Source organism: Hippopotamus amphibius, chromosome 11 (assembly GCF_030028045.1).
Source record: "Hippopotamus amphibius kiboko isolate mHipAmp2 chromosome 11, mHipAmp2.hap2, whole genome shotgun sequence".
NCBI lineage: Eukaryota > Metazoa > Chordata > Mammalia > Artiodactyla > Hippopotamidae > Hippopotamus > Hippopotamus amphibius.
In genome coordinates this window covers 30,830,409-30,851,113 of record NC_080196.1, presented here as the reverse complement: position 1 = coordinate 30,851,113, position 20,705 = coordinate 30,830,409, and the positions used below count along the sequence as shown (strand labels likewise).

The following is a 20,705-nucleotide window of genomic DNA, read 5'->3' as shown; positions in this document are numbered from 1 at the left end:
TTTCCCGTTTATCCCAATATGGTTTTATTTCTCTCTTGGATACCTTTCTAAATTCTGAGTATATAGTTATATCTTTCTTTTTTCAGCAATGAACACAATATTTCTGGACTTAGAACTTTATGTGTTGAAGATGTTATTACCTCTGCCCTTCTCTTTATCAACCTCCCCAATCTATACTATAATGTGAAGGCTTGTTAACATATATATATTTTGTTTTGGAACCATAATGTAGCCTTTTTTTTTTTTTTTTTGGCTGCATTGGGTCTTTGTTGCTGTGTAGGGGCTACTCTTAGTTGGGGTGTGCAGGCTTCTCTTTGTGGTGGCTTCTCTTGTTGTGGAGCATGGGCTCTAGGTGCTTAGGCTTTAGTAGTTGCAGCATGTGGGCTCAGTAGTTGTGGCATGTGGGACCTAGAGCTCAGGCTTCAGTAGTTGTGGCCCCCAGTCTTAGTTGCTCTGCAGCATGTTGGATCTTCCTGGACCAGGGCTCGAACCCATCTCCCCTGCATTGGCAGGGGGATTCTTAAACCGTTGCACCACCAGGGAAGTCCCAGTCTTTTTGTTTTGTTATAGGTTGATTTTCAACTTAAAAATAATAAGTAGTTTCTGTGTTATTATGACTATGTAAATATTTTTTACTGTGCAGCCAAGTAGTATATATGAAGATTATAGTTTCAACATTGTATAGCTCTTTGCCTTTCCAGGAGTTCCTAATTATCTTTAGTTTTTCCTCTCCTTATCTAGCTTTATTGTCTCTTTGAGCTCCAGATTCTTAAGGATAGTATAAAATTTCACAGTCTATCTCTCATTTCTTTTTGCCCCCAAATACCTCCTAGAACTTTCTGTGTCCTGCTTAGTCTAGACTGCTTGGTCCTTAGATTTGTTGCACATTTGCCACCTTAGAACTTTCCTCACTCTAAGACTGACTCCACTATTTCGTGGATTTTGAATCTCCTCTGTTTTGGTTCTTATGTTTATTTTGCTGGATAACATCATGTAATTGCATATGTAGTAGTTAATTTTCTTTGTTCTTGTTTGTGTGAATATGTCATATCCTATACTGGTCTGTTGATTTGGCTGAGTATGGAATTCATTTTCCTTCAGTATTTAAGTGGCTTTGCCTTTTTATTTTTCTCCTTCTAGAATCTGGTGTTGCCAATGAGAAGTCTCCTAATATGATTTGCATTCTTTTGTAGATTCTTTATATCTTCTCATAGCTTTCTAGGATATGTTTATCTTTGTTGTGAAATTTCACCAAATATGAGTACTTACTTTTTTATTTGTTCATTGTACTGGACTCTCACAGATCTCTTTCTATTTGAAGATTTATTTTATATAGCTTTGGAATATTTTCTTGTATTATTTCATTGTCTATTCTCTATTTTCTCTTTTGTTCCCCCTGGAACTGTTAATTGGATGTTGGATTGTCTGGATTGATCATCTGTGTCCTGTCTTTACTTTCATATTTTCTTTATGTCTCTTTCCTTTACCTTTTTTTGTAAAACTTTTTTGGGTTTATCTCTACCTCTGCAAAATAATAATAATAATAAGATGTTGGAAGAACACATTTTATTTTCACATTTTTTTTCATAGCATTCTGTTCTTATTTTAAGAACTTTAGTATATCTCTTGAGGATAAAAATTTGTACGTTTAAATCTTTTTTATTTTTTAAACATTAAGTTGTAGAAATGTTTAAAGTATAGCACAAAGAATTTTTTCCTGACTGATGCATTTCTCCTGAATATTTTAGTATTTCTTACAAATCAGGGTCTTCTTCTATCACAATTCAATTATAAAATTTAAGAAATTAACATTTATTTATATATGTGTGGACTCATGGTTTCTATATTCAGTGCGATGTATTGTTACAGTCATTATTTTGATGCTCAGATTGTTCTGGTGAGTAGGAGCCATTCTGATATCACGTCTCTGTGCCCTTTGGCATCACCTTATCTTTCTTTGAGAACTTCCTTGCTTTCTGGCACAACACCATGTTCCAGGCTTATCTTGTACTTTTCCTGCCTTAGCCCTGGAATTGCCTGTCTTCCCAAGCATTCCTGGTTCCTTTCAATAGAAAGTGGTTTTTATAAGATCTCAGCATTAGGTTTGTTCATTGCCATTGAGGTGTTGCAGTTTCAGGCCCTTTCAGTGGACAGAGCTTGTGTGTATGTGTGTGGGGTGTGTGTGTGTGTTTTATATATATGTGAAGGTCTATGTATTGAAAACTGTTCATGATGATACTTTTCATTCTGATCTAATATCACAGGATTAAATGAAGGCTTTCCCCTTTATGTTTGTAATCCCTTCCTTTCATAGAGAAACTTCGCTTCCATTATCCTTAATATATTTACTAATTTGATCAGTTCCCCTGGATGTAACCAGTTCCATCTCTGCTGTCACTCCCACCCTTGTAAGGACACCCTCTTCTCCTGCATGGGCTGTTAGTACCCATTCTAGGTTGCCTCCACCCTCCCTTATCTCTGCATGGAAATCTGCCTCTACCCCCAACACCATTTGGCTGCTGATATTCCTCGCTAAGCTGCCCATCAGCTTGGATGCCCTCAGCACTGTAATTGGGTGCTGCCACAGCACATCATGTTGCCTCTGATTGAATCTCTTCCTCACCCTGCCTTAGAGTTCTGATAGGCTGCTCTAGGGGAGCCTCCGTAGATGGATGCCCTTCTCACCTAGTGACTTTAAGACTGAATTATTCTGGAAGGGGAGAGGTGGGTGTATGTTTCATCCAGGAGTAATTTTTCAGTTTATCATGGTCTTTCATGATTAACGATTGTCTACTATTCATATTTATGACTAAACAATAAATAAAAAGCTGATTGGGAACTCTGTTTATGTGGGTAGGACTTAAGTTTTATTTTAGAATTAATAGATTGGGAGTTGCCCATTACTCTGGAGACCTCTAAATTCTGGGAATCATTAGTCAGTTTTCTAGGAAACCATCACTCATCCATAGAAGCTGTACTAGTTACCCCAAACTATTTTGTGTGTGTGTGTGTGTGTGTGTGTGTGTGTGAGAGAGAGATTAACCCTTTAGTTTTTTACCATTGAAGAAAAATACCTGCCTATATAGCATTATTGTCTCAGAGCTATTGTGGTTGATAATGGGTGTCAGCTCTTCCATACAGACATTAATTTCCCTATTTTCAGTTTTACGTTTCCCATGAGCACTCCTTTTCTGAGTTTCTAGCCTTCCTGGGGTTCTGCAGAGCAGTTCGATATCTCGGTTATAATTTCCTTAAGTTCTCTGGGCTTCTGGCTTTACCAGTTATGGATCTATTTTCACAAATTAAAAAAAGTTCTCGTTAGTTGCCTTCTCAGGGTGGGATGTTTACAGCTGCAAATACAAATCCCATCTAGAATTTACTTAAAAGTTTAGAAAAAACTACTTCTGTAACAAGAAATCTAAAGGTGTTGGAGTTCTGGGGTTGGTTAACTTAGCAGTTTGATGAATCTAGCGAAGATCTAGGCCATTTTCATCTTTCTTCTCTTCTATCCTAATAATATCTGCTGTTTTTCTTGTGTCAACTAGTTATAGCAGTTTTGGCCATAACATTCTCACTGAAGAACGTCCCAAGTCTGCAGGAGGACATTCCTTGTATTTTGTTTATAAGGTCAAATAAAACCTTCCCAGAACCCCTGCTTACATCGTATTGGTCAGAGTCGATCCATCACGTGTGTATTTGAAAACCAGTCTGTGTGTGTGTGTGTGAGAGAGAGAATGTGAATGGAATTACTATAAACCAACTATCTTCAGACCTTTGCCTCTTTGACCATCAGCATTAGTTATCCTGAGACATACTCAAGAAGTCTGCATTTAAGCAAGATTCCCCAAGTCCGCAAGATGACTTGATTGTACATTAGTATTTGATAAATACTGGTCTTGAATAGTTAAGATTTAACCCCCTGGGACTGAGAGAAGCCTCACTTAGAAAAGTACAGGGTCTCAAAATACCAGAACAGAATCAAGGTTCAGTGAGAAAGGAAGAAGGAGGAGGAATCAGTGTGGGAATGGCTATTGGTTTGGCAGCCAACAGTGTCTGCCCATACTTCCTTTATTAGAAGGGAAGATTCCCTTTTCTTTCTCAGTGTAATGCGTTTGTTCGTACTCTTTTTTCTTATCATTCTTATGGGAGGAAGAAAAGATGGAGGCTACTTAAAATGTTAATGATATGCATATGTGATGTTCTATGACCTAAAACCTTATACTTCAGGGAGGTGAAATGGGGGATTTCCCTGGCGTTCCAGTGATTAAGACTCCACATTTCCGCTGCAGGGGCCCAAGTTCAATCCCTGATGGGGGAACTAAGACCCCACATGCTGCATAGTGCGGCCAAACAAACAAAAATAGGTGAAATGGATCCTTAACAGTTTTCCTTTCAGGGTGTATTCATTTTCTGTTATTCTGTGAAAAATATTGCCACAAACTTAGCGGCTTAAAACAATATACATTTACTGTTGCACAGTTTTTGTGATTTACCAGTCTGGGCATGGGTAACTGAGTACTCTGCAAGGCTGCGATCAAGTTGTTGATCAGGGCTGGGTTCTCAACTGGGGAAGGATCTGCTTCCAAGCTCACGTGGTTGTTGGTATCATTCAGTTCCCTTTGGGCTATTGAACTGAGGACCTCAGATTTTTGCTGGTTGTCAGACAGAGACCTCAGTTGCTTGCGCGTGGCCCTCTCCATAGGCCAGCTCAACAAAGCAGCTGGCATCTTCAAAGCCAGCAAGTAACAGAGTTTCCTAGCAAGGTGGACAGTACAATCTTATGTAATCACATACAATATTCTGTTGGTTAGAAGTCACTCATAGGTCATGTCTGCACTTAAGAATTACACAAGGACATAAATATCAAGAGATGGGGACCATGGGAACCACCATAGACTTTGTCAGAAAGGATCTATAGCTGACTGGAAGAATAACTGATGATGTGAATTGTACGTTGTACTGAGGTTTCTACTTAAAACTGGTGCTGTGCGTTATACTCAGGCAATCAAGAAATTTGCTGATGTAGCCAAGTATTTAAAACTGAGGTAAACTTTGATGGTATCTCTGAATTATTGCTTATTATTGCTAAGCGATTTCCTTAGTTTTAAGTTGATTACTATGGTTAATAGTATTTCATATACTAAGTTTTAGATGTTCATTTCTTTTTTATTTTTTAGTTGACTATATTGTGGAGTATGACTATGATGCTGTACATGATGATGAGTTAACTATTCGAGTTGGGGAAATCATCAGGAACGTGAGAAAACTACAGGAGGAAGGATGGCTAGAAGGAGAACTAAATGGGAAAAGAGGAATGTTTCCTGATAATTTTGTTAAGGTAAGCATTCTCAGTTAAATTCCTAGATGTTGCTTCATAGGATTCAATCTTAAAGAAATATATATACACGTATTTTTTTTTAAATTTTTTTTTAATTTATTATTTTTTTGGGGGGTACACCAAGTTCAATCATCTGTTTTTATACACATATCCCCGTATTCCCTCTATACACGTATTTTTAAAACTAAAATGTTTTTAGAGAAATTTTTAGTCTGCAGTATTTAAAAAAGCTAGAGATCCAAGTACCACTATAATGAATGTCATTGTTACTTAACGAAAATGTCCTGGTGGATAATAAAACTCTGTGTGTGTGTGTGTGTGTGTGTGTGTGTGTGTGTGTGTGTGTATCTGACTACCTGTCTACCTATCATTTGGGTAGCACTTTATAATTTTCTAAGAGTTGTGCTGCGTACATTCTCATTTAAGCCTACAAAAGTCTTGCGAAGTAAGTAGGGCAGATAATAGCCCCGTTTTAAATCTGGTGACATGTAGATTGACAGGTTAAATGGTTTACCCAGCATTGGATAGCTAATAAAACTGAATCAGAACTGAAATCTGAGATAGTCGCCTCTTTACTCAAGTCTTATTTGTATCTTGTTGCTTTTCCAGCCCCTTTGAGAATCCTATTTTTAAGTTTCAGCATTGCAGTAGTTATCTTTCACAGTAACAGATGCTCTTCAACTACCACCAAACATTCCTTATTTAGTAAATATTCTAGTCACCTTTGCCAGAAAACAATCAAGATTCTTAAATATATTGCAGACTAATAGAGTTCTCAGTAGTTTAGAGGAGGAAAAAAAATGGTAAAGGATATCTGTGTATTTACACTTCGTTTATAATTGTCTTATTTTCTATATTTGTTTCCTTATACTCAGCTACATTCCTCTTCTTAATAATTTGTGACTATGAGTTCTGGGAAGGCTAGAGTGTATCTCTCATTTATTTGTCTAACTTGCAGAGTAGTTGTTAGAATATCTGTACAGTGTGGATGTTAATAAATATCTGTTTCCTCAATATATTTGTGTTTATTTCAGTTGTGGTTTTGCTAAGTATGAACATGTATCTTACTCTGTTAATTGGTCCTAAGAAGGTGAGCTAACTACATTTTACCTAATTACATTTTACCTCTTGAAGCAACTGAGAAAAGCTGTAGTAGGGAATTGAACTCTGTTTTTTTTTTTATTTTATAAATTGACTTCTTTCTTATTATCTAAAATCGAGTGTAATGCAGATGCCATCAAAATTGGAGTAGAATAACTGCTTTTAAACACAGTCAGGTTCAGTTTTGCCTTTGCTGGTAGAATGATGTAGGGCAAACCACATAATTTCTCTGTTTTCTTCCTTTTAAAATGGTCTGTTATTAGTCTGTATATAGACATTGGCTTCTTATCTCTCTCTCTCTTTTTTTTTTAAGGAAAGTGGCTTTTCAGGGAAAATATATTGAAGTACTAGAACAGTGGTTAAAAACAATAAGTTAAAAACTTTAGTAAGAAGTATTAATATAGTTCTCTTAATTGTGTGCTAATAGGTAGACCCTGTGCTGATATGTAGTCACAGTAGTGGAGATGACCTACCATGGGATTCCCATTTTAAAATATATTTTACTTTTCTGTTACAGTACAGCTAATACTAGAACTTGAGTTGAATGAACTGCCTGCTAGTAGGGGATGCTATTTGAATATGTTAGGAGTTGGAGGGAAGCTTAATCTGGAATTAAAATTAACCACAGGGTGGATTAGAGTTGGAGACATCACTATGAACTCATGTTTAGTTTAAAATATAAACAGATACATACAGAAATAATTTTATATGTGTGTGTTTATACTTTGATTAGTACATATACATATATATTCCTCAGTTCTTTCACTCAGGGCCTAGAAGCAGTGACAAACTGATACCAATGAGTATACCCAGGGCGCAGATCTTGGTTTCAAAATACCATTCTCCAGTAAAAGGAAAGCAGGGCTTCTGGGAGGAGTGGCTGTTTCTATGGCTGGAACAAGGTATTCACAGGATGAGCCTGGAGCATCTAATAGTGCCGGAAGTAAGGAAGAGCTCGAAAAAACAAAATGATGGGCCCACGTCAAAGCAGCATAGGAGCCAACCTGAAAGAGCTTCCAATGTCCAGAACTGGAACAGTTTGAGCAACAAAATAACCTACTCTTTGAAGAACAAATAGACATGAGTCTAAATAAGTAAATGCTGATATAGATTATTAAGTAAATAAACAAGAGAGAAAAGATAAATCTTACAGAATTATTCCAAGTAATGTTTGTAGATACTGCCCATCCTTAAGCATCCTTCAGGTGTGGGCTGGACTAAAGAATAGATGGAGGAGAAGAATAGTAACTTTGCAATGGAGGAACTTGGCAAATACTGCCTTAACCAGGTGATCAAGGCTAACATTATCAGTGATAAATTATGTTAATACTGTGTATCCCCTTAACTTCTATGGTATTTATTCTTTCCCCAAACCCATAATTGCAGTCCATTTGTGAGAAAAACATCAGACTGACCCAAATTGAGGAACATTCTACAAAATATCTGACCAGTACTTTTCAAAAATTTCAAGGTCATGAAAAATAAGGAAGGACTAAGAAACTGACGTTGAGCAGAGGAGACTAAGGAGACATAGTGACAAATGCATTGTGGTATCCTGGATTGGATTCTGGAATAGAAGAAGGATGTTAGTGGAAAAATTGATGAAATCTGTGTAAAGCCAGTGCTTTTGTTAGTAGTAATTTGCTAGTGTTAATTTCTTACTTTTTACAAATATGATATGGTTATGTCAGGTATCAGCCTTAGAGGGTAGTGAGTGAAGGATGTATGGAAACTCTGGGCACTACCTTTGCAACTCTTCTGTAAACATAAAATTATTACAAAGTAAAAATTTTACCAAAAAATTAACCACGGGTGATCAAAAACAGTGGATAATCCACAGTTTAGTAAGATAATTGGCTTTATCATTTCAGATGTGTATTAGAAGATTCAAGGGCAAGTTGTAATTTCACTGTCTACTTGAAAATAAGCCTTTTAGTGGGGCATTAATATGGTATTTTGTAAATGTGAGACTATGGTTTAGATGGTAGAAAGAGGCTTCCTATAGAAAACTCAGGTCCCTGTTACTGTTTTGGATAGCTGTACTGAAGAGCAGCATTCAGACTGGGCTGGAAGATGGATAGAAAGGTCAAATCATTTTATTGTGAAAAACTTGATAGACACTGTAAATTTTTTTTTGTGAATAGCATGTCTATTTTCAGTGTCCCTTTGCAATATTAGTTCATCTTTATTTATGATTTAGAAAATATTTTACAAAGAATGTAGCACAAAGATCCATGAACTTAATGTCAAAATGTTATTATCTTGTTACTTTATAATAAAGAGATGGGCCATTACAGGGAAAATTTAGTTCTTTGTTGTTCCCCCCTTCTCATTTCCCTCTCTCCCAACCACCTGTGTTCTGAAGTTGTATGTATCCTTTTAATACATAGTTTTATATATATTTACCTGTGCATAAACAAATAATATTTTGTGTGATTTAGACATTTACGTAATTACTGTCAGATTGCAGCTTTTTAAAAATACTTAACATGAGATTTTGATGTGGATACATAACGTAGTCACTTCTGCTAAAATGTATTTTATAATGCTAGGTAGCTCGTAAGTGATTGATAAATAGAGGAATGATGTCAGGACAGTGAGAAAGTTGTATTTGTTTATCTTCTAGACAAGATGAGCTGTGATCAAGAGTAGCATTTTAATTTCAGCAAGAAAGGGATAGGCTCTCGGCTGTTTGCATAGACAGGAATACTTTTGACTCTTAAAAATTTTTTTTTTTTTTTTTTAGATTGATCAACTGTACCTGGATATTTTCCTGAAAGTTACGCAGTCCTAGTATGATAGGGTTTTTAACTCCTGGTGCTTTACCTCTGCTTCTATCTGCATTATCTTAGTATCCACAAGCCAGCATTTCTACTTTATTGCTTTCATTGTTTTATGCATTTTTAATAACTCCTGAGGAATCCATTCGTCATAACTCCTTGGATAATCTTAAGTTATTGCTCATCTTCTAAGGTTCCGATTATTGTTATTTATTTATTTATTATCGTGTTTAGTGGTCAGTTACCAAAGTTGCATAGGTTTAAAGTAGTCTGTCCCAGATTCTACTTTTTGCATAATCACTGGTATTTTTAGTATTTGATTTAGAAGTTTTCACATAATCAGTGGTATTTTAGTGTGTGATTTTTTTCTCCAGATCGTCAGCTATTTAGGAATAGACATATAGTACACATATAGTAGAAATTCCTTTAGCACTAGTTAATTTTTTTAATAACCATATAGTATTCCATTCTATGTCTTTACCATATTTTATGACTATTTAGCTATATCCTAATTTTTAGCTATTAAAAACAGTGCTGCAGTGAACATCCTTTTGTAAATTATGTGCATAGCTGAGAATTTGCTTCATCCTTGTGTATGCCCATAGTCAACTATACTAGATTTTATCAGGTTTCTCACTAAATACATATGCCAATTTAAACTCCTACCAGTAGTGTAAAGAGTTAATGTTCTCATTAACATTTGATTCCATCAAATATTCTTTTTTTATTCTGTATTCTATATCTGTATAATGGCCAGAGTTTAAACTGTGTTTATTGGGCTAAGTAGGGAAGTGTATATCTATTCCACAAGATAATCTAGATGGTGATGCATTTTAATAGAGATTGTAATGCACGTTTTTAACAGTCTGAAAACTCAGAATATAGAAGAGTTTCTTGTTTTAGAAGTGATATAGGAATAGCTGTTTTTTCTTCAGCTGTGGTTATAAAGCTAGTGTTCAGAAAAATGTAATATTAGTTACCTTTAACACAAGAATAGATTAGCATTCAGCAAAAAGGTAATAAGCATATTAGGTAATAACATACTCTTTATGTTCTTTTAAGTTATGCCTTGCTTCTGAAGATTGAGATTACCATGAAAGTAGCTAACAGTGCAGTTGAGTCATTGTAAGCGTTCAGTAAATGTTAGTGGACTCTGTTTACTGATAAGTGTCCTATGTGGTGGAGGGCATAGTCTGATCCACCTGAGAGTGAGTCAGAGGTGGTTGGGGAGGAGAATGGGAGGAGCAGTACTATTGAAGGCACATTTGATAGTTTTACAGGTATTGAAGCACAAGGGGTTATGGAGAAAGCAGAGAAATACCAGTGAAATAAGATATAAGAGAGGTATATTTGTGGTAGGGGATGCTAATGTTTGAGCTTTGCAGCAGCTTTCTTGTGAGCTTTATACTGATCCTTGAAGTGCTATAGGTTATTATATGATCTGTTATTGTGACAGTGTTTTTAATTTAGTGTTTTAAAAAGTAAGTGAATATGTTCACAGAAGAGGTTTCAGATCTGGTAAGTAAATTGCTGTTCCTTACATTTTAAAATTTAAAGTGGAATTTTGGTCCCTTTTGAAGAATTCTCAGAGCTTGATAATGTGTTTTAGATGTTTTGATGTAATAAGGAACAAGGAAATAAAAGTTATTCACACGTAAGCTGTTAAGTGAATACAAATCATGTGGTTGTCTTTTCTTTGTTTGGATCTAAATTTCTAGCAAAAATTTTTTTCTCGTTTAGAAAAAAAGATTTAAATCATTGAACTTTTTTTCTTAAATATTAGGCAGTTTGACAACTTATCTTGCGTTCAGAATTTTTTGTTTTCATTTTATTTCTAGATTTCATAGGTTAAATGGCTAAGTAGACATTATATCTTTAAATTTATTTAACATCTTTTTAAAAGCTACTTTTAAAAAAAGTTAAGTAGAACTATGGGGGATAAGATGATGAGATGGCTACTTTGGAAGGGTTTCCGTGCTTTGTTTTGTTTTTTAAATATCACATTCTGATTTAGTTTTAAAATCTTATTCCACTATTTACATAGGAAAAGTTATTATTTGAATGAAGAAAATGACAGTTTGATTTTCTGACTTTTTAAAAAATTCCTTACTTTATGAAAACTGTTAGTTTGCTTAGATGAACCTCAGTGATGTTTTGAAATATTAGGAGATGTATTGGTGACTCTAGTAGAATAGTTCAGGAAGCTGGCTTTATATCAGAAGAACATTTGGTGTTTGATTTCAACTTTCATTTATTGGAAACATATTAGAGGAGAAACAACTCTTGTTGATAACAGAATAGTAAATGGATGATAACCTTACTTATTGGGAATTACAACAAAAAACTATATGAAATGTCAAAGTTGTCTACAGTTATTTATGATACATATTAGTACATTTTTGTTACATACTGTGAAACATTAACTATATATACTGATTAAGAGCAATTTGTTCCTAGGTTTGGGTTGTATTTGTGATTGAGGTAGAGAAATAGTTCAGTACAGGTAATGCTAGAAAAGACATGTAAGGACTTAGATTTAATGTGTGCTCATACAACTAAGACCTTTCTCTAAATGCCCTAGGACAATTTGTGGGCACACCAAATTCTTTATTTAAAAAAAAAAATCAGTGAAGTACTACATGTTGAAACAAAATTCAAACGGTATAGAAAGTATCTACTGTAAAAACATTTCTTTCCTTATAACTCTTTCCTAACTGCCTTCCACTTTTAGGGATTTGGTAGATACCTGATAGACTGTTTCCTATAGAAAATGTTTTAAGCTGAATTTGTGCCCCCCTCCTCCCTTTACATCCTATTTTTTCATATCACAAATTTAAATTCAAGACATTATTATATACATCATGTTAATGTTTAGCTTGGACATCCCTGGAAAGTTAAATTCTAACTTTTGCCCTTAAAGAATTATTAGATTTCTTTCTGCTAAGATATTTTAAGTTGTAGAAATAATTTAAACCAGGAAAGCTTGAGTGTCAGAATCTAGACTTCTGGGATATCTGCTGGTTTTGCTTTGTGGGTCAGTACTCACTACCTGCTTGTCAAGTGTCGGCAGCTTTGAGAGAGGGGTCTCCATGCAGGCCTGATCATAAATAACTAGCCCTCATTCCCTGCAGTTCTTCTTACCCTAAAACTCTTTCGTCCTAGGGCTGAAAGTAACCCTTCTGAATTAGCAAAACTAGTATGAAAAGTAAGATCATCATAAACTATTGGAGCATTTTCCTTTCATTTCAGTAAGTGTGGTATGTCTGAAAGAATATGATCAAGAGAAGAGTTCTTTATTTAGTGTTTTTCCCACTCTACTTCACGTGGCTCTCATTAACATTCTTGTGACAGAAAAAGGAAAGGAGTAGGATGACATTGACAATGAATGTGCATAACTCCCCTCCCCCCTTTCCTATTTTTGCCTTTTCCAAATTGTGGAGGGGCTGTTGAAATAGGGAGGCCCTTTGTTAGAATTGGAGAGTCAGCAATTATGTGGAGAATAGCATATTTGGGGGAGAGAGTAAGTTGAGAAACTTGCAAAATGGTCCTGGTATATTATATTTGTCATTGTTTTCCTTGATGATTTTGATATGGTGACACTCAGAAGGTACATATTGATTTCATATTATGGAGATTTTCTCCTGTTGGTCGTTTTTCTTTAGACTTAAGGGTTTTTTTGTGGATATCCATTTAATTTAATCATAACAAAAAACGAAGATCTAATAACTCAAGGTCATTCCTTCTGGATCATACCTTATATACTATCACTTATATTCTGAAAAATGAAATGAAAACTATAGGAATGAGGTAAATTACTTTGTTATTGCTAAAACACTGGATGTGTATCAAATAAAACATTTAGTCCTGCTTATTTTTCTTTTCTTTAGTAATATCACTCTTCCATATCTTCTGATTTATGTTTCTATAAAGTTGGAAGTACTAGTTTTATATAATGCTTTTGGAAATCCTGAATATTAAATTAAAAATAATTAAGTATAGTCTCCCCCTTATCCATGGTTATGCTTTCTGAAGCCTCAGTTACTCACGGTCAACTGTAGTCTGAAAATATTAAACAGAAGATTCCAGAAATAAACAGTTTATAAGTTTTAAATTGCTTGCCCTCTGCCTGGGACCTGAATCATCCCTTTGTTCAGCATATCCTACCTGTTATTCACTTAGTAGTAGCCCTCTGGATTATCAGATCAACTGTTACAGTATTGCAAGTGCTTGTGTTCAAATAACCCTTATTTTACTTAATAATGGCCCCAAAGCGCAAGAGTAGTGATGCCGACCATTCAGATATGCCAACAGAAGCTGTTAGGTGCTTCCTTTGAGTGAAAAGGTGAAAGCATTAGGAAAGAAAAAAAGAAATCATATGCTGAGGTTGCTAAAATCTATGGTAAGATTGAATCTTCTATCTGTGGAAATTGTGAAGAAGAGAAAAGGAACTCATACTAGTTTTGCTGTCTCACTTCAGACTGGAAAAGTTATGGCCACAGTGTGTGATTAGTGCTTAGTTAAGATGGAAAAGGCATATTTGTAAGATTTTTTGAGAGAGAGCAGAGACCACATTCATATAACTTTTTTAAGAGTATACTGTTATAATTGTTCTATTTTATCAGTTGTTAATCTCTTACTGTGTCTAATTTATAAATTAAACTTTATCTTAGGTATGTACGTATGGAAAAAAACGTGATATATGTAAGACTTAGTACTGTCTGCAGTTCCAGGCATCCACTTGGGGGTCTTGGGACCCTGTGGATAAGGAGGAACTGCTGTATTCCTCAGATTTTAATTAGCATAAACAGAACTGTAACTCTGCTTAGGGATTTGGATTGTCTCTTTCATTCGAGAAGTAAAAAGTAGCTCTTGCCATCTGATCTGGTTTTTATTATTCTTCGTGACCTTCGATCCTGTGTTGTAGAGGGTAATTGCTTTCTGTTTTCAAATGATGGTCATGCCCTGGCCATGATCAGATAACCAAATTGTAAAATAGATATATTTCAACATGAAGGAGTAGTTTGTGAATTTTGTTGATTAACCTTTTGAGTTGTTTTTGGTTAGTGTAATCAAAATTAAGTATCCATGATTACCTTAGTAGATGGAGAGTGTCCTCTCCAGTCTTTTTAAAGCTACCCCTCATTTGCTTATATTTATCATCCTTTCCTTTAATTTGCTACTTTCTACTCCTTATCCATGAAACCAAAAAAATCAGTATGGTACATTCTTATCTATATGGAGATTATCCACATTGTATTTTTTTCTTGGCCAGTTTTGTATTGACATTACCTGTTGTGGAGGAGGCTTCCCTCATTTGTAGAATGAGATTTAGTTTTTCTGAGTTTGCTTTATCAATATATGATACTCTCTTAAGTGATGACTCTTCTTTTACTGCATCTCCTGGAGTCATTTTCAAAGTCAGTAAAGGAAATGAAGTTTGTAGGAAAGAGATGCTATAATGTTGATACGTATTTTATTTGCTGGCTGATTAGGTAAAAGGAAATAAAGGGCAGAAGGAAGAAACACTGGAAGCCTTACTAACACTTCATAGGTACTCAATATAATTGCTATTTAAGATGGTAGCCAAAGAGTAATTTGGAGGCACTATGTGACCAGGAATGAGGGAAGAGAGTAGGTTGATATGAGAGAGAGAGAGAGAGAGAATATTTGGTGGTAGTAGATTGTAGCATGAAGAGGTTCCTGAAGTGGAGGGGGTAGAGCTTAAAACAGGCTTTACCTTATTTGTAATTTGGCTTAGAGCCGAAAGTCACTTGATACTTTTGAAAACATCTTAGTTGACTCTATGTATTTGGAAGGCTGTAAACCTGAGTTTTCCCTATTCAGTGTAGACTGTATATATTTTTATTTTGCTTTCCTTCCCTTTTTGTCCTCAAAAGTTATTATATCTAATATTCGTGGATTTGATTGTCTCAGTGAGTATTGAAGGTCTTCAAAATGTTTCTAAATCTTGAGCAAAGTGTTGTAAATTAATATTTTTAGAAGCGAGAGACACTGTCATTCTCTTAATATATCATACTTGTTTATGTGGTTAATTTTTATTAAAAGATAACACAAATATCTAGTTATTTAACTGGTGAACAGGATAGAATCAAGATTTATACCCAGATCATCTGTCTCCTGAACGTCTCCTGTCTCACATTTGGTCAAATTGGAGTTATTTTCCTAGAGGAACAAGATTTGAATATCAAGCCAAGTTCTTGGTCTCCTGTACTGGAGAAAGCAACAATAGCTTTCAGAGGTAGTTTTTATTTTATCTTTTTAAAATGTAGGTAGCTCATGAGACATTCAGGAGAATCCAAAATGAATACTTTTTGACATGTTGAGCTTGTAACTAGCAGTTTTTACATAAATTTCATATTTTCAACAGATTGAAAAATACTTAATGCAGTCTGAAAACTGAGGTTTTCATATGGTGTGGCATGTGTTAGCAGCAAATTGAAGTGTTTTTCCCTAAGTACATTACTAATAAAAATGAAGCAGTAACTATAGTGTGAAGTATCTTGTGTCTTCTGTGATTTGTACTTTAATACTTTTCACAGTTTTTCACCAACTTAACAGTTCTTACGAAATGAAAAACTTTTTTTCTGTTTGCAAAATGATATGTTTTGTTAAAAAACACAAAGCAAGCATCATACACTTCTGAACAGTATAAAAAAGTCAAAGTAGGGCTTCCTAGGTGGTGCAGTGGTTAAGAATCTGCCTGCCAATGCAGAGGTCACGGGTTCGATCCTAGCTCCAGGAAGATCCCACATGCCACGGAGCATCTAAGCCCGTGTGCCAAAAAAAAAAAAAAAAAAAAAAGTCAAAGTAATCTGAAATTCTACCAGCTGAAGAGTAACAACTAATTATCATTGCAGTAGACATAAAGCACCTGGAGATACAGATTCTTTGTTAACTTAATATGTGAAAAATACTTCCCGGTTAGTGATTTCCTTTTTTTTTTTTTCATGGTTACTTTTAATGAACAGAAACTGTTAATTTTATCAAATGTGTGAAGTAGGAATCCAATTTCATTCTTTACTCCCTAAATATGGAACATTATAAGCACCATGTATTTTAAGATTCAGTTTTTTCCCTTCACTTTTTGCCTGTTGTATATCAAGTTGTCTGTTTATGGATTCTTTATTTTGTTTCATTTATCAGTATATTTTTATGCCAGTATACACTATAGTATCATATAGTTTTTTTTAATATCTTAATTAAAAAAAAAGCCCCCTCACTTTTTTTTTCACTGAAATATTTTGGCTGTTCTTGGCCTTTTGTTCTTCTCTACAAATTTAGAACCAGTTTATTTAATTGTGCTCCCAAATCTGTGATATATTTATTCAATTGCATTGCATCATTGTATCCATTTTAGGGAAAAATGCTATCTTTATGATAATGAGTTTTCAGTCACTGAACATGGCATAACTTCTCTTTCATATGTCTTCTTTTATGTCTTCCAATAAAACTTCATACTTCTTTTCATGAAGATTCACCTATCTTCTGTTAGACCTATGACTTAGAACAGAGTTTATCAAACTACAGCCCATGGGCCAGATCTAAACATCACCTGTTTTTATAGTGTCCATGAGCTGAGAATACTAGATAAGAATTATATAAATAGTTGGAAAAGTTCAAATGTAGAACAGTATTTAATGATGTGAAAATTATATGAACTTGCAATTTTAGTGTTCATAAATAAAGTTGTGTTGGAGCATAGCTATGGTCATTCAAGTATATGACTGCTTTTGCACTACATATGACAGAGTTTATTGTTGCAGCAGAGATTGTATGGCCTGCAAATCCTAAAATATTTTACTGTCTGGCCCATTATGGAAAAAGTTTGCCAACCCTGACTTAGAATGATTGTTTGTCTTATTGTTTGTTTATTTATCGCAGGGTTTCTTTGTGTGTTGGGATAGAGGTGGTGTTTCAGCCTCACTTTCTTGACTTCCATCTCTAGTTCTGATAAGACTTAAACTCCTAATAAGTCACCATTGCCAAAGTGTGTTATATTTTTTAGATATGTGTGGACAGGGAAAGAAGTTGAAAACTGTTGATACTATGTTTTATATAATAATCACTGTACCAGGTTTTCGTATTTTACATTTGAGAATTTGATAAAGTACAACTTAATTTGCCTATTTGCTGATTTCCTTTTTTGTAGGAAATTAAGAGAGAGGCAGAATCCAAGGATGACAATTTGCCCATCAAACGGGAAAGGCACGGGAATGTAGCAAGTCTTGTACAACGAATAAGCACGTATGGACTTCCAGCTGGAGGAATTCAGCCTCATCCACAAACCAAAAACATTAAGAAGAGTATGTGAATGATTTTTTTCCTGTTTATTTAAATCAAAATAGAAGGTTGTTTTATAACAGTTCATAGTTATATTAAGAAAAATTAGCTCAACCTTTGGTAGCAGACTACAGAAACTTCCTGCTTATTCTCATGTTACTGAGAATAAGTTAGTCTTCATCTGGTAATCCAGCATGAGCTGCTGACAACTGTCTGTAGGAATTGTAAATTAAGATATAAGGCATTGTTTTCTTATTAGTCTTACACACTCCATTTAGTTAACACTTTGCCTTAAATTTACTTTAATACCATTTATGTAATGGGATGCTAAAATGTCTGTTCATCCTTAAGCTGTATGGATGCAAACATTTGATACATTTGCTTTAGTAGTCAGCCATCTGAACATGTACATTCAGTTTTCTGAGGCGGCTGGCCCAACAGAGTGGCTTCTAAGTGTTCAGTGTAAATATGTTAAGAGAACTGTTTGGCACAGAGGGAGAGTACCACATTTAAAATCAGACATGAGTTTGAGACTGTCTTACAACCTTAGATCATTTAAACTCTTGAGTTTTATTTTACTGCTGGTGAGAAAGTGGTAAGAAAAAAAGACTGAAAATATTGCTGTTCTCAAAAATTTAGTCTTGGGAAGACTTACTTAAAAAAGCATTAAACATGTACAAAGAAGTACTGCATTTATGGGAGCAGATACTGTTTTAACATAGTAAACCTGAAGCCCCTCGATAGACTGAATACTGACTACTATGTTCAGTTTGATTTAATAAGGTATAAATGAGTATTTAACCACATTTATCTTTGCTCAGTCTTTGATGTGATCCCTTGTGCTTGATTGATGTTGGTACTAAAATGCCTTGTGTACCAAGTAGTCTACAATATAAAGAAATTTTGTTTACATACATTTCACGAATGTAAGACTATGATTTTTATAGTCTCATATCTCAACCTTTTACTTTCTATGCTACTGTCTACGAATTTGGGAAATCTCTACTTTCTGGGTTATATCACCCTTCGATTATTTTCATAAAATGAAAACCGGTTTTCATAAAAATGAAGCAAGTTTCATGACACTGAGACAGACCATTTAGAGGGGTCTGTGTGTTGTTTTCCAGTAAATGCAATGTACAAACAATATTTAGATATTACCCAATCTGCTTTCAGCCTACTGCCTGAAGGTGGACGGTTTAGTAGTTCTAGTTGTGCTGGACTCTGAAACTCTATTTGGAGATTAGGGGATAGATAAGAGAGTATTTCCACATCCTGCAGGTAAACTTCTGTATAGAATTTCTATGCACAAGGAGAATTCTAGACCCATGAAAGGGTTATTTATGACTTCTGTTGTGAAATTTAGTTACTACTTTCTTTAGCTTTACTGAGCTATAAAGGGACAAATTTCTTCTTAAGTAGAGGCCAGACAAAGGACTTCACGGTTATTTTGTCTCCTAATAGGAAAGCACACTAAATTTTACCTTCCTCAAGAACACTGTTTATAATTCTTTCTTTTTTGTAAGAAGGAGAAACCATTATATAGTTGGTGCCAGGAGGCTTAGGCTTTTCCTAAGGATCCTCCATAACTTGTTTTTAAGTATATGTGCTGCAAAGTCTAAATCGGTCATTTGGTGCTAGCTGACATTTAAAACAGGATGCAGGTTGTTTTGCTTTCAGATTACTTTTCCAGGAAAAGCAGCTAATTGTTTTTTTTTTTAATCAGATTTTTTGTTGTTGTTACTGTTAGTTTGCATCATATCCTTAATTTATGAAATAGATCAGTTAAAGTGATTCATTGTAATGTTAAATAGTAGTATATACTCTTTTAATCAGTGCTATTAATATTTTAAAAAAATCCAAGCCATTATGAAGGTTGATAATGATAAACACTGCATTGTAAAGGTTCAGTTCAAATCTGTGTGTGCCAAGACAAGTGAATCCGCATGTGTGTTGAATTTTGTCTAAGCAACTAAGAGAAGTTCAGATAGATAGTATGATAGATATCTGGTGACTGGAATTGTTAGCTATTGTTCTCTAGTCTCCAAAGCCAAAAAGTTTTGGCTTTTTTGCAAAGTCTAGTCACAAAACCGTTGAAACTTCTGCTAGTGCGTTTAAGTTAGACATATCTTCTTTAGTAAGACAGACAGGTATTTTCTAGAGCGAGCACAGAAAATTTTCCAGGACAAAGTTGATTGCAATAAACTACCAAAGTTATAGAAAAGAACCAGTTTTCACTTCTCATAGCAAAAACATGTACAAATGACATTACTGCTGAGACCCTTGTAAAATCAGGCACAAAGCTAATGGTGTAGAGTATTTTACTTGGAGTAAAGAATTGACATCTTTCAGCATCACAATTCTATATAACATACAGTGTGGAATACTACTAAATATTTCATTTTACATTTGGAAAAAATTGATGCCAGATGTGAATCTACTTCATGGCATGTGTGAAGGAAGACATCAGTACTTGTAACTTTGTATTCCTTATTAGTGGGAACTCATGCTATGGAAGTGATTTTTCATCTAGTTAATAATTATTTTGAATGTAAAGATATGTTGAGAATGATACTGATAGATCGCTAGTAGTTGTGCAGAAAGAAATGATACATGAAAAATTAGTTGACTAGAATGCTAATCTACACAGTGTTTCATTCTCAGAAAACAGTTGGTAGCATGCCTCCCAGTTTTGAGTCAGTGCTGAAGAAGATAATGAAAGGTCTGAATATCATCAAAATATGATGACTGACTATACATCTTTACAGCATACATTAAAAAAGGGTGGGGCATATTAATAGTTTAGGCTCTGCTCTTTGATATTAAAATATTTTGACTTACAAGGGGAAAAAGACTCACTCAACTGACTCCTCCCTAGCTGCAGCCTCTCGAATAGGGTAGGGTGTTTTGATTGTGTATTTTATTTTGAAAAATTTTAAATCTTATAGAAAAGTTGAAATAATAATCGTACACTAAGTAGAGTATATTCTTTACCTAAGCTAGCTGTTAACATTTTGTATATTGGCTTTATCTCTCTATACATATATAAATACGTGTTTTTAACTAAATCAGTTGTATGTTGTAGGCATGATACGTCATCCCTAAGCACGTGAGTTTTTTCTTCATGTTGGTGATAATGATAGTGTTTTCTAAGATTTTGACTATCTTAACTGGTATATCTCAGC

General features: G+C 34.6%; 1 protein-coding gene across 4 annotated transcripts in view; it reads left to right on the top strand.

Annotated features, from left to right (window-relative positions):
• The window catches only part of CD2AP (CD2 associated protein), a 102,823-nt gene that overhangs the window by 30,337 nt on the left and 51,781 nt on the right, over nt 1–20,705 (top strand). For all 4 annotated transcript variants that reach the window (XR_009047980.1, XM_057698933.1, XM_057698932.1 and 1 more), the window contains 2 exons: nt 5,178–5,338; nt 17,390–17,543. Coding sequence is in view for 3 of the 4 variants with exons in the window: in XM_057698933.1 (XP_057554916.1) it covers nt 5,178–5,338; nt 17,390–17,543 (315 nt within the window). In the remaining variant the exon portion in view is untranslated. The remainder of the gene's footprint in view (nt 1–5,177; nt 5,339–17,389; nt 17,544–20,705) is intronic.